The 12730-nt window shown below is 45.9% G+C and overlaps 1 protein-coding gene across 1 annotated transcript in view; it reads left to right on the top strand.

Moving 5' to 3' along the window:
* The first annotated feature begins 6141 nt into the window (after positions 1 to 6141).
* Positions 6142 to 12730, top strand: part of LOC147894642 (DEAD-box ATP-dependent RNA helicase 20-like) — a 40245-nt gene continuing 33656 nt past the window's right edge. The window contains exon 1 of the mRNA XM_087385094.1: positions 6142 to 6753. Coding sequence (XP_087241220.1) covers positions 6409 to 6753 — 345 coding nt within the window. The 5' untranslated portion in view covers positions 6142 to 6408. The remainder of the gene's footprint in view (positions 6754 to 12730) is intronic.

The raw sequence follows: 12730 nt of genomic DNA, 5'->3' as shown, positions 1-12730 counted from the left end.
ATTGGGTGACCCAAAGAGTACCTTGGGATGTCCGTTCCAAGTTTTGGATGCCGTTATGGTCTAGCTTGTAGCCAAGGAAGATATCCTCCATCTTCTAGATGGCCGCCCATGGAGGCTTGCCCATTAAACCATGGTTGGAGTAGATGCGAGTGGAGGGGCAATGCCATTGTTGCTTTGGTGGTTTCCTGGAGACGATTCCGCACTGCCTTTGGAGTTGTCGTAGAGCAGCGAGGATCTGGATGGAAGCGCTTAGGATCATGACCCACATGCAGAGTCTTCAGAGGGACTACACTTGGGGGATGGTGGCCTAGTTGACGGAGGGAGGACACGTGTTCCAGATCTCATCAACCTACCAGATATGAGCCATATATAGGGTTAGAGCATTCAGAGGATCGTGCTCCATGAGGCAATCCCTACTGATAGCCTAGCTCCCCTTTCTCTGCTGGAGGACAGCGTTTGGGAGGTTACAGCCAATATCACTATGTGGGACATTTGGGTGGCTCGTTGCAATCTCATGATGGGTGAGCATCAAGCTCCACCCTCAGCTACCATGGCTGCCATCTGGCAGGATGTCATCTATACTCTACGCTCCACCTCGGAGCATGGGACTCTAGGCTCTAGAGTGACTATTGAGAGCAGCGTGCTCATTTCTGCATGGCTTGGCCTGCAAGAGTCTTCTACATCTTCACTTGATGAGGGATTCGCTGGTTGTATAGTCCCCCCACTTGGTTGTTAGCCCCAGTACTAGAGATTCCGTAGGCAGTGAGCTGGGTTATTCTGGAATAGGCCGGTTTCCTTTCAGCCTTTTCTTGGTTTTTTTTCCATATTCAGCACCTTCAGGGCTGCTGTTTTGTATGAAATCTTTCAAGCATTGATAGAAGGTTCCTTTCTTTGCCAAAAAAAAAAAACATCAAAGTTGGGATTAAAAAACAAGCTAGGTCAAGAGCCTGGAATGTCCAAATAATCTCAAGAAATATCTAGGTTAGTCCAAAATCTTCAAAAAAGCCTAACTACCAAATGTGGGGAAAATGGTGAATTAGAGCCAATTTAGTGCCGGTGAATTATTTTAGTGTGCATTGAATTAAGGCTAATTCAGGGCTGCTAAATTAGAAGACTACATATACCCCCCCGCAAGCCAAAAAGCACTTAATTAGCAATCTTAACATAATTTTGCCAACTTCTCCTAGAATCCTAGATAGCTTCGAAAGTTCCAAAATAGACACCAAAACATCACATCTACACCTCATATGTCATCTAGCTCCTCCTACAGACTTCAAGAAATCCTCCAAGACTACTACCCTTCCAGTGAAATGGAGTCCCCTTGGAGGCTTCACCATGGGCCTTCTAGGGCATGTTACCATAAAAAAGATTCAACAACTGAAAGCCATGCTACCACCCCAGCCTTAGGACACAGGCCAACAGTCTGCCACCAGGCTGACTAAAAGAAGGAAACCCCCAAGCATCCCTCTTCACCAAACCACAGTAAGCAGGTCCATCGTTCCACCATTGGGCCATCGATGGATACAACAATTGGGTGGTGAGGTCGTGCCCTCATACTACAGATACAAGACTTACATGGATTTTAAGTTGTACTACCATACAACACCTTGCTATGAGGCACTCCATGACCGTGAAGTAGTACCATGCTACCTAGACCTAAAGCTAGTGGCCCAATTTGCGAACCAATACAACGACACAGATGTTACCGACCTGACCAACAACTTGGATCGAGAGGTTCATTTGCACTTAATGGTTGATATGATCAGAGGAGCCTTCCAACTTCCCATGATGACGGAGCCCTAGGTATAGAAGAGAGGCCTAGAAGCCTACCTCAAGCATGTGGTCAAGTGGGACATCAAAAAACACAAGGGGGGCATTCCCTTCACACATATTACCAAGCTTGAGCTTGTCAAACCCACCTACATATTCTAGTTCTACGACAAGGTGGAAATGGCTAATCACTAGAACATTATCCTACCTAATTTCCTCTTACGACTGACTAACCCATACAGCTTGAAAACAAATTGGACTGATTTTTATTATTATAAGGAGCTAAAGTAGAAGTGTGCTAAGCATATGCAACAAATTGACAGCCAAATGCTCATCATGTCGTCCATAATGCACCTACTAAATGCATCATACCCCCTTAGCCAGTATGGAGTAGCTAATAGGCACCCCCAACCTCGTCCTTCTTCCCCAATACAACCTGTAGAAGGCCAAGCCCAAAGGAACGAGCAACAAGTAGACTCCTAATAAGAACATGCAACAAAAGCCATGTGAGAGAGAATCATGGTAGCACATTGCACATAACAAGGCACCTCCTCCACCCTTGGCATCTAGGTCAAATTGACCACAACTCTCATAGGCAGTAGCAGCCAAGCACCACTGACCCTCAGTGTCACCCTTGAAGGTCAATAGCAATAACAAGGTCCAAAAAATCACCTGGACAATGACTTCATGTTCAAATTTGACATCCATTCTAGTTCAAGTCTTCCAAGCCTATCGCATGAACTGAACCATTTGGGCAACCTTCTTCATAGCATTAAGGGCAAACAACAAATGGCACCACCACTTGTTGATACCAGCTCTGATTGGATCCATATCTAGGAAGCAATGGGCCATTTCTACTCAATGAGTTACGATTGGGTAGAACGATACCAACAACTCTGGGCCCTAAATCCTCAGAAAACAACAGAGATGGAGAAGCGGTTTATGGAATACTCGATGTGCAATGCCCAAGCCATTGTCAACATCTACCAGAGGAATCAAGAAATGGAGCTCACTCTCTCTACTGAGCAGAACAGGGCCAAGAGCCAAATGGAGATGGAGCATACCCTCTAGATCGAACATGCTTGCATGGCAACCATCCAAGTAGTTGGCCAACAGCTCCAAGTAACAACCAAGAAGGACCGAGCCACTGTAGTAGCCCCCCAACATAGATTGCCAAATGTGGAGGCCAAACTTTTGGCTAAGCAAGCCAAGTAGATGGTGTGCAATAACAAAATATAGACCTAGAGAGAGAATTACAAGAGTATCGACGAAGCATAGAACAAATCCAAGTAGTACAATCCTAGCAGATTGAGGCCTTGCACACAAAATTGCAAGCCCAACACATGAGGGCCCTCCAAGTGAGCCAACAAGTCGAAGCTACTTGTTGCAATGAGCCTCACGAGTAGCCAAAAATTAATAGTCAATGGGAAGAACAACTGAAATGAGTCCTACGGGTGTCGACAGACTTAGAAACCCACTCCTTGAACCACACACAATGGAGGACACCCTCTTCTTCCACTCCATTTACCTCCCCATTGCCTTCGCACAATATGACATGAATCTCTCTAATCCACTTCCACCTAGCACTATCTTAAATATCCTCTGCCGTTAATCCATCCAAGCATGCCCCATTTTTGTGAGGGATTTTTTCAGTGAGGGTCTCCAATTCCAAGAAGACACTAATATCTACTTCTTGCCTCTTTACCCCATTATGCATAATTTTTTGGGCTAGTGTCATGTTCTTCAAGAATCCTCAAAGTTTTTGGCCACATACGAGGTTCTATACTTGCACAAACCAATCAATCTGCCAACCTAGCCATGCAACCCATCCGCCATGGCTGAAGGCCTACATTGGCAAGGTAGAGACAAGGTTGTATGAACAAGAGAGTATCTCCTAAGTCATGATGAATCCCAATATCCCCCTATGAGCACAATTGATCTTTATAATAAAGTGTTTGCTTCATCATCTTTGAAATCGAGAACGTCGGCTACCTCACACACTTGTTTGAAGAGGACTAGGACTCCGACCTCACAATTTTCCAATCCACCAAACAACCCCCCCTCCACCTCTGCATAGCCTTCTACCTACCAATCCAATCCGTCAGTCGATCCTACTCCATCTGGCCCATCCCCCTCTATACACCCACACACATCACAACGCATCACCTCCACTCACACACAAGTAGGGTCAGCTCACAACCTCATTAGAGAAGCCTCAGATGACATCCCCATTGAATAAGCTCCCAATTAGGTCCAAAGAATATTATGACTAGCATAATTTGATGATGTGTCATTCCCTAGCGCACCGATGAACCGGATCATTTTCCAACCAATGGGGACGATCGTTCAATGGCACTCCTTCTCTCTGATACCCAATGGTACAAGGTCCTTAATCATTTGTTGGCCGTATTTTAGGGTAGTAGTACTATTGGCAGTTTGATCGGTACAGAATGGGCTTGTATTTGGTCATATCATTGGGATGGGCTTAAGATTGGAGAGTGTGTTGGCTAAGATGAAGGACGTGTTGCTATATCTAGGCACATGCTTGAGGACTGCATACTATTTGCTAGGGTCCAGTTTACTAGAAGTTCTCTGTACTTTTTAGATCATATTTGATTGCTAGTGCAATGCGGGCTACAGGTAGCTTGTCGAAGGGAAAGGCTTGTGGGAAAGCAAGGGCAAGGGAAACACAAATTTTGCATTGAGGTCTTTCGGGATTGACCATCCCCTATAATACAATCCAGCTAGTTAACCTTTCTTTTAAAAAGAGAGAGACCTCATAACACACAACATGTCACTAGCACATACCTCATTAATGTGTGCAAAGCAAGACACATAAAGCTCACTAATTTAGCATGCATGATAAACAATTCATAATTGTAACAAATGGGTGCAAAGTGAGACACATAAAGCTCACTAAGTGTTCATGCATGAGCGGGACAAACGATTCAAAGTACTTGTGTGATTGCCAACAAACGGGCAACAAATTTTATGTCAATCCCAACCAATTAAGAGTTCTCATTTAGAAAGGTCGCATTTATATAGAATTTGTACTCATCAACTATAATTTACAAGCATAATCGACAAGCGTGTGTGGACACATCATACTTGCCTCCCTCTATCATTGATGACCAAAAAGGATTGCATGTCCGATCCCAAGAGGAAAAAAAAGGATTGCATGTTGACTATCCCAAGAGAAAACCAATAGGCATATGAAGCAACAATGGATCGGTTCCACTTGCATTTTGGAGCCTCTAGTGCAAGTGGACGCTCACATGACAACTCGTATCGAGTTCTCATGATAGCTCTGAGAGTGCAACATTTTATTGCCAATATCAAGCTTTCCAATTACACAGTGAGGGTTTTTGCCCAACATGTCCATTGCCCAAACTTGATGGGCAACAAATCTTGGCCGGATATGGCCTACCCAAGCTTGGGTCGGGCCAATGTATAAGAGCATGGTCACATAGTGGCCTAGATTCGTGAATTTGCTTAATCATGACGCTTGCTTGGTTCATGGGCAATTTGGATCATCACGATCACATACAAAATGCTTCCCTTAATAAGTGCAGTTGCATGGCTCCATTGGTAGCTGGCAAAAGTGTAGGTCATAGGGGTATTCATTGCAACAAACTAGTAGCTCGAAGCAGCACTGCTACCAAAGCAATTCGATGATTTGTTGCTATAAAGCAAACTTTTGGGTGCATGTGACTGCCAATTGCAGTTTGAATTCGTCATGGATTCACGAATCCAAGATGGGGCTCGTTACATTTAAGTTGCTCCTTGCCCAAAGAGTTCTTGCTTTGTGAGTTGGGAGAGAGAGATGCATTGCCATCGATGGCTTACACACCGCTGCTCACAACCCCGAGGATGCATCTAATCCCCCACCACTGCATGTTGAGAGCCTAAAATAGTCAAGTGTGATTGGTTGCCTAGTCCTGTGGATAGAATCGGGCAGGGGAGCTCCCACGCCCAGTTCAGAATGAAACAAGATGAATGATTTAAATCATTCAAGAGGCCTTCCTAAAAACAAATAAGTCGAATGCAAGAGGTGTGCAAGCATTTAAAGAGGGGATCCTCTGCACATGTGGCACTCTCAATGGCCAATCAACTATTTCCACCTAGCATGTAGTCATTAAATCAAAAGAAAATTGTTATACCTTTCAAAAGTTGGAGAACCATCACTATACCCTTCCCACACATAGGGCAGGCCAAAAAAGGATGCTCCTTTTAAATCTCACTTGTCCGGGGAGCGGTCTATATGCACATCACGCCTGCGAGCTTGCTTTTTTCCCTCAGAGGTGGGACCGAAACAAGGCAAAAACAAGGGGTGATGAAAGTGAGGTGAGCAAAATGATATTTTCCCCTATTATCTTTGGATGGTCACTAGGGGAGCATCATGACCTTCTCCTTTTTTGAAGTGAAAACAAAGCCACAGATTGTGCCTTCTTTGAGGAAGTGGTAAGTAGAAAAAAGAAGAAGAAGAAGAAGCAGCAGCAGAACCAGAAGAAGAAGAAGAAGAAGAAGAAGATAACACAACGATTTATGCTTTCGCTCATGTAAAATAACCAGTTTTGCTCTGTTTTGAGGGTTACACACAGCTTGCTCTTCGCCATTGCCTTCTCCATCTCCATCGCCATGCCCTATATCCCCCCTCACCTTCGCTCTGGAGCATCAGCTTCATCCCCTCCTTCCCCCTCCTCCTCCTTCGCTGCTGCTTCTGGTGGTGCCTGGAATAGCCCCAGCTCCCGTGGCGATGGCGGCGGCCGTGATTTCGGATCCGATTACAGCTCCAGCTTCTCTAGCTCTAGAGGCCGTGACTCTCGCTTGAACGGCTCAGGAGGCAGTGGCGGTCTCGACAATGGATTTGGACGTGACCGCCCCGGCGTTCGGCGCAGCGAAGGCCGGGGCCTCGGCCCCCCGGAGGTCGTCTGGGCCAAATGGCAGCCCTCGGATCGCATACGCCGCTTGCAACAGGAGCAGGTAGGTGCCGTGAGCATCCTCTTCTGTCTGAAGCTTTGAAATGCGGGTTGTGTGGATCGCATTGCCTTGCTGGAATGCCGACCTCGGGTGTCTTGGTGGGTATCTTACACTGAGGCGCTAATTTTTCTACTTTGTAATTCCTCATCGAGAAGGTAATGCTGCGCATTGTTTTTATGCAATGGAACGACTTGTCTTTAAGTTGGTTTCTCGAGTCGCTGACTAATCTTTGTCTTTCATGCGTACTTAACAACACTAATGGATCCTTTAGCTAGTCTTTGAATCTTTGGTGTTAAGAATTCATGGCCTACGAGAGCTGGAACGTATCGTTCAAGGTTTGTAGTTTTTGGTGTTACACGCCATAAGAAGCCTTTAGGGCTCGACTTTCCTTTTGACTGTCGTTTTTACTGCCTCAAAAGATAACATGAGATTTGGCCATGTTGACAAAAATCAAGCCCGGAGGTCTTCATGCCTCCTTGAACGAGTGGGCATTGGTGCCCGCCAGCACTACCTTCAGGTTTTCAGAAAACAAAGCGTTCGAGAAGCATTCAACATGTGGCAAGAGTTTCAAAGTTAGAAACCCCGAAATCGGGCCCTAACCTTATTTCATTAGGATCACGAGTCCTCACTTGGCCTTGCTTTCGAAGGTTGTGCCCTGCTCCTTGCAGCTTGCCCCCAGTCCCTATTTTAAAGGCAATTTCTTGCAGTCATTCAGCTTGGCATAGTTCTTGAGGCAGCTTATTGCTGCACAGGATTCGATAGAGGGACCCTGCTGCTGTTCAGGAGCAGGACAGGAGAATTGTACATATCATCACTGCAGTCACCCTTCTCATAGCTGCTGTGTCTTCAGGGAACACCTCATCTGCTGTATGCCTGCAGGAAGTTCAGGAGCAGGACAGGAGCATTGCACATATCACCCTTCTCATGGTTGCTGTGTCTTCAGGTCCATTGCCAGGTAACACCTCCCAGTCCATTAGAACATCTGCTGTATGCCTACAGGATGCACCTTGCTGCTATGAACATTTGCTGTATGCCTGCAGAATGCACCTTGCTGCACCAGAAGTTGCTATGGGCTGTATAGGCTGCTCGAAGGTGGATCAGTGCTGTTTTCAGAAAGAACGGGGTGTAGGGCCTTGAAGTAGCTTCAAGCATGTTCAGCACTAATCTCAGTGGGTTAAATGGCTGATGTGCATCTCTTGGCTTAAGAGCATGTCTGAGATTGAGAGTGCAACGCCCAGAGTTGCATTTACTTGGGGGCGGAGGCATGACATCCCTTTGTTTGTTGGATGACTCCCCTCCTTTCTTTGTACTTGGTGGGAGATCCACAAAGATTGCGTGGGACTAGTTAGTGTATGGGGATAACATGCTTCGGAGGTCCACCACGAGTACAGACACGCTAGTGAACTTCCAGTGGAGATGAGGAGGTGGTGTCCACACCCACATGCAGGGCCACACCATCGGCCTTGCTGGCCATGGTGCAAGTAATGTTGCAGATTCAAGCCTAGTAACGGGGTTGGGTTGGGATTGGAAGCACGACACCTTGGGTGTGCCTTACCATAAGTTGCATGATTCTTCTCCTTTCTTCAGCTTCGGTGGGAGCTTTACAAGATCAAGTTTTTCATGCAAGTGGCCATTCAATTGCAGATTGCAAACAGGGAGAGAATCAATAAATTTCTTCATGGTCTCTGCTCATATGTATGCACTTGTATGTATGTCCAAAGCTTCAGGCCGAAGGACTGTGACAATGCTTATGAGCTCATACTCCTTCTTGGGCTGCCTTGCATCCCTTTTGCATGATTTGACTTCTGTTCTGAAGCAGCCTTTCTTGTATTTCTGCCCTTGCCCTTATCGTGGGCAGCAATTGCCTGATCATTGTTATGCATTTATGAAGATTTATTCTTCCTTGTTTGTTTCTCCTGCAACAACAAGCTTACTAACTCCTCAAACTGGAGGTGCTGTGCATTACCCCTCAAAGGCAAATTAAGAGGAGGGTGAAAATTCAGGTAAGAATTTCGCAATTGCGACAATGTCTTGGAAATCACTTGCTTGTGAGGAATGACTCATCACTGTTTAGGAGCTGTTCTCAAAGATCCTGGATATTTGTAAGCTGATCAGCCATGCTGTCACCTTCATGCTTCTCCAAATTCATTTTGAGAAAAGCAACTCTTACCTCATTCTTGGCCTGACACATGGTCTCAAGAATCCTCCATGCCCATTGCAAAGTCGTGCGTGAATGGATGTGAGGAAAGATTAATTTTTTCACTGATGTAGATATCACACCTAGGGCATGTGAGTCCCACTTCCTTTGGTCTTGTGTGGGAGCTAGAGGTCCTTCAGCTTGCTGTCCACCTCGCTGAAACATTTCCTTGCTGACTCGTTATCTTGCAAACCAAAATGCAAATAATGCTTGTAGTCTGCGCACGCTGAGTCCAAATGTTTGCCAAAATTGCCTCGAGTCTACACTAGAGACTCTAAAAGCTGCAACAGCTTAAGCCCCCAAAATATTTTCCAATGTAGGCATCCCCACGGTCCCAAGGAGTCCCTGCTACGTTGTCAATCTTGCAGATAGTGCTTCAGGAACCTGGGAGGAGATGGTCCTGAATCTGTGTGGAGAGGAGCTGTTGATCCATGTCGTGAGATTATATAGGGTGGACATTTTGTTGGGAATGGACTATGTAGTGGTTCTTTAGTAAGAGCCCTCTTCTAAATGTTGATTATCTGAATTATGTAATTCACCTTGAATATAATGAAGAGATTTTTGCTCTTCATGTTGGTCTTCCTGGGCCAATTGTTAGAAAAGATAGAGTGGTGGAGGTTGCTTGCTAGAGCCAACGATCCCAAGCACAAGATAGATGAAAGATAGTGCTCAGGAATCACAGAGTGTCAATTTCAAATCCAACTTCTTTTTCGGATGTGTACTAGTGGGGGGGGGGGAGAGAGAGAGAGAGAGGTGCAGATGAAACCACTCAGTGCTTTTTAACAATTTGGACAAAGGATTTTATGGACTATGTTTACAGACATTTTTAAGATCCTCATAGATGTATGTTGGAATGGAGTTTGCATAATATATCCCTTATCCAGGCCCTTTTATTGCTCAAATGGAGATAGAAGACCAAGGTGCAATGCACCTTACAAACTTGGGCTCAAACTATTGTGAGGACATAAACAATGCTCAAGTTGAGCTGTATACAATGAATGACTCAAAAACTGGAACTAGTGGGAATTGGACTCCAGGGGCACCTTAATCCGCAAGGAAGCTGCCTGCATAATCACAACTTCATCCCACATTAGTTGCATGCACTAGATCTCTAGAAAAGGCAAAAATTTCAATGCAAAAATGTACTGCAAATAAGCAAATCTCAGATTCAAACTCCCCTTCCACTGTGCTCCCTTGGTTATGGAGGCCTTGGCGAAATTTGCAGCCCCTCTTGCTTGGATGAGTGAGATCTTGGGCTGGAAAGAGAAATATTGAGAAAGAGTGATGCAGGGAAGAGAGAGAAAGCCTTGAAGTGGAGTAATGGTATACAGAGAGAGTGCTGTAGCTGCTCCAAGGTAAGGGGAAGAGAAAGAGATGTGGCTGCTGCTCCAGAGATGAAGAGAAAGAGGGATTTCTGCAGAGAACTATAGAGACAGATAGTCGGCTGTAGAGAGAGAATCCTAGCAGAGGAGAGAGAGAGTCTGCTGTGTTGGAAAGGTCACCTCCCCATCTGTAACCCCCCATATGAGGAGAGCATGGGGGAGGGAGACCTAGGGCAGAACCCAACAGAAAAAGAGAGAAAGGGGCTGCCACATAGACAGCATTATGGCTGGTATGTGGGCAGCACATCTAGGACTGTTAAGGGCAGGACACAGGGCCAGGAAAGCACGGAGCAGAAGCAAGACAGTCTGGGACAGATTGCGGAGGATCTAGGACATGGAGGCGCACTGTTTGCAGAGGCGCAGACATGGCAGGGAGTGCAGGCTCAGATCTGCAGCAAGGAATGTGACTGGCAGTGGGGAGGTGGCAGGCCTTTTATAGGCTGCATATTTGCCTTGAATGGAGGGCCAAAAACCCTGGAAGTTTGGGCCATAAAAGGCTTGAATTGTGAGCCCTTTAAGGGCAGTTTTTCCCAAGCAGACTGGGTCGGTTTTTTGTACAGACTCAGTTGGTTTTTGTACAGACTGAGTCGGTTGGCTGGCCAGGCCCTTGAGGGCTATATAAGGGGGCCATTCAGGCCTCATTTGAGCATCATCTGGAGCAGCAATTCCATCAGCAGAAAGAGCAGCAGCAGGGCTATCTTTGGGCCTACAGTCAGGAGGAGAAAGAAGTGCCTTGTGCTGCAGACTTAGCTTGCAGGAAGCTGCCCACCTAGACTCGTTTCCAGACAGCAAGGTGGAGAAGATCATTCTAGACGGAAAGTCTACTCACGCTCGAGGTGGAGCACGCGGACTCTAGTCTAGAGATAGCCAGCAGATAGGAGAAGGACTTTTGTGGTAAGATCAGAGGACCACACCATTGGTGGGACTCTGGATCTGTCTCTTTTGTATTGTGTCCATAGTTGTGGACGGAAATATATTATTTGGTGGTTTCTCTATGTGATTGGTTCATTGTCTATTGATGAGCTTGCACACCTATTGTATGCACATAAGTAAAAAGTCTGTGATTCCACACCCACACCGCACACTGTGTGAGCTCCTGGGCATTACTATAAGTCTTCCGCTACGTGTACCCTCTGTTGGGTAAATTCTAACATGCTGCACCACCAAGACGGCCTGAAATGGAGGCTAGCTGCACCAAGATGGTGAAGGGAGGACGGCTGCTGCACCAAGGAGAGAGGAGGACTGAATTGGACGTTGGATTTTGTGTGAAATGAGGGAGGGGGCTGGCTTCTTTTTTAGACCCAGCCCGCCATCTGAATGACCCCAATAATCAAGTGCCATCCTATAGAATACCCATGATAACTTAGGGTCCCTATCAGGGCCCAAGATGGCGAGTTTGTGGGGGTTGGGCTGTCCCAAGTTGGCAACTTTTCCAGCCCACCAAATGGTGGGTTGGCCCCACACTTATCCCCCTTTTTCTTGCCATTGCCAAGTGGGTGGGCCAGCTGGCCCTGCTGCCAACTCAGCCTGCAGCCCGCTATGTGTCATGTGGCAGCCTGCCACGTGGCACATAAAATCCTAAAAATTCGAACTTGTCAGAATTAAAATTTTACTTCTGCGACAGGTTCCTAGCAGGTAGTCCTAGACATTGACCTATTCTAAAGTCATTTTTTGAGTTTGATTGACCTCATCTAAGAGGTTTATTCATTTGTCATCTTGTCTTGTATTTGGCATGTTTTTGGGCTCACACCCAAGGTCTTGAGAACATTCTCTTGGAAGTTGGTCTCTAATCGTGCATTTGATTTGTCCCAGAAATGGACACTTAGGTGGGGTGTGATTTTCTGATGTCGCTCTCAAGGACAGGGTATCACTCTTGTGGGTCACTAATGCCCATAACCCCAAGCAAGGGGGGTCCAGCCTCAAAAGCTAGACCTAGGCCCCCCATGACCTAATCGAATTCTAGGAAAACATTCACCTTCTTTTGCAAAGCATGTTGAAATAAATAGAAATGTAAAAGAAAAATTACCAAGAAAGTGGATATAGGTTTGAAGAACAGTGACAACAGACAGTAAATGAACAATGCTGTAGAGAAAGGAAAGAAAGAAAGAAAGATGTATTACCACCTTCGGGAGGCCTCGTGGGCCTATGAGACAAAGTACGATCAAAGAGCAACTCATATAGGCCACTATGGGCTGAAGCAGAGGGCTCACAAAGGCCCTTTGCAAAGTACTATCCTAAACTTATGAAAAAACTCAAACCTTGATAAACAAAACTTTGTCTCATAGGCCTTGTGGGCCTATAGACAAAGTACAATCACAGAGCAACTCATATAGGCCTTTATGGGCTGAAGCAGAGGGCTCACTAAGGCCCTTTGCAAAGTGATATGCTAGACTTATGCTAA

Source organism: Dipteris shenzhenensis, chromosome 14, assembly GCF_047967505.1.
Source record: "Dipteris shenzhenensis isolate YYH24624 ecotype China chromosome 14, Dip_SZ_1.0, whole genome shotgun sequence".
Taxonomy (NCBI): Eukaryota; Viridiplantae; Streptophyta; class Polypodiopsida; order Gleicheniales; family Dipteridaceae; genus Dipteris; species Dipteris shenzhenensis.
This window is presented reverse-complemented; position numbering and strand designations above follow the sequence as displayed.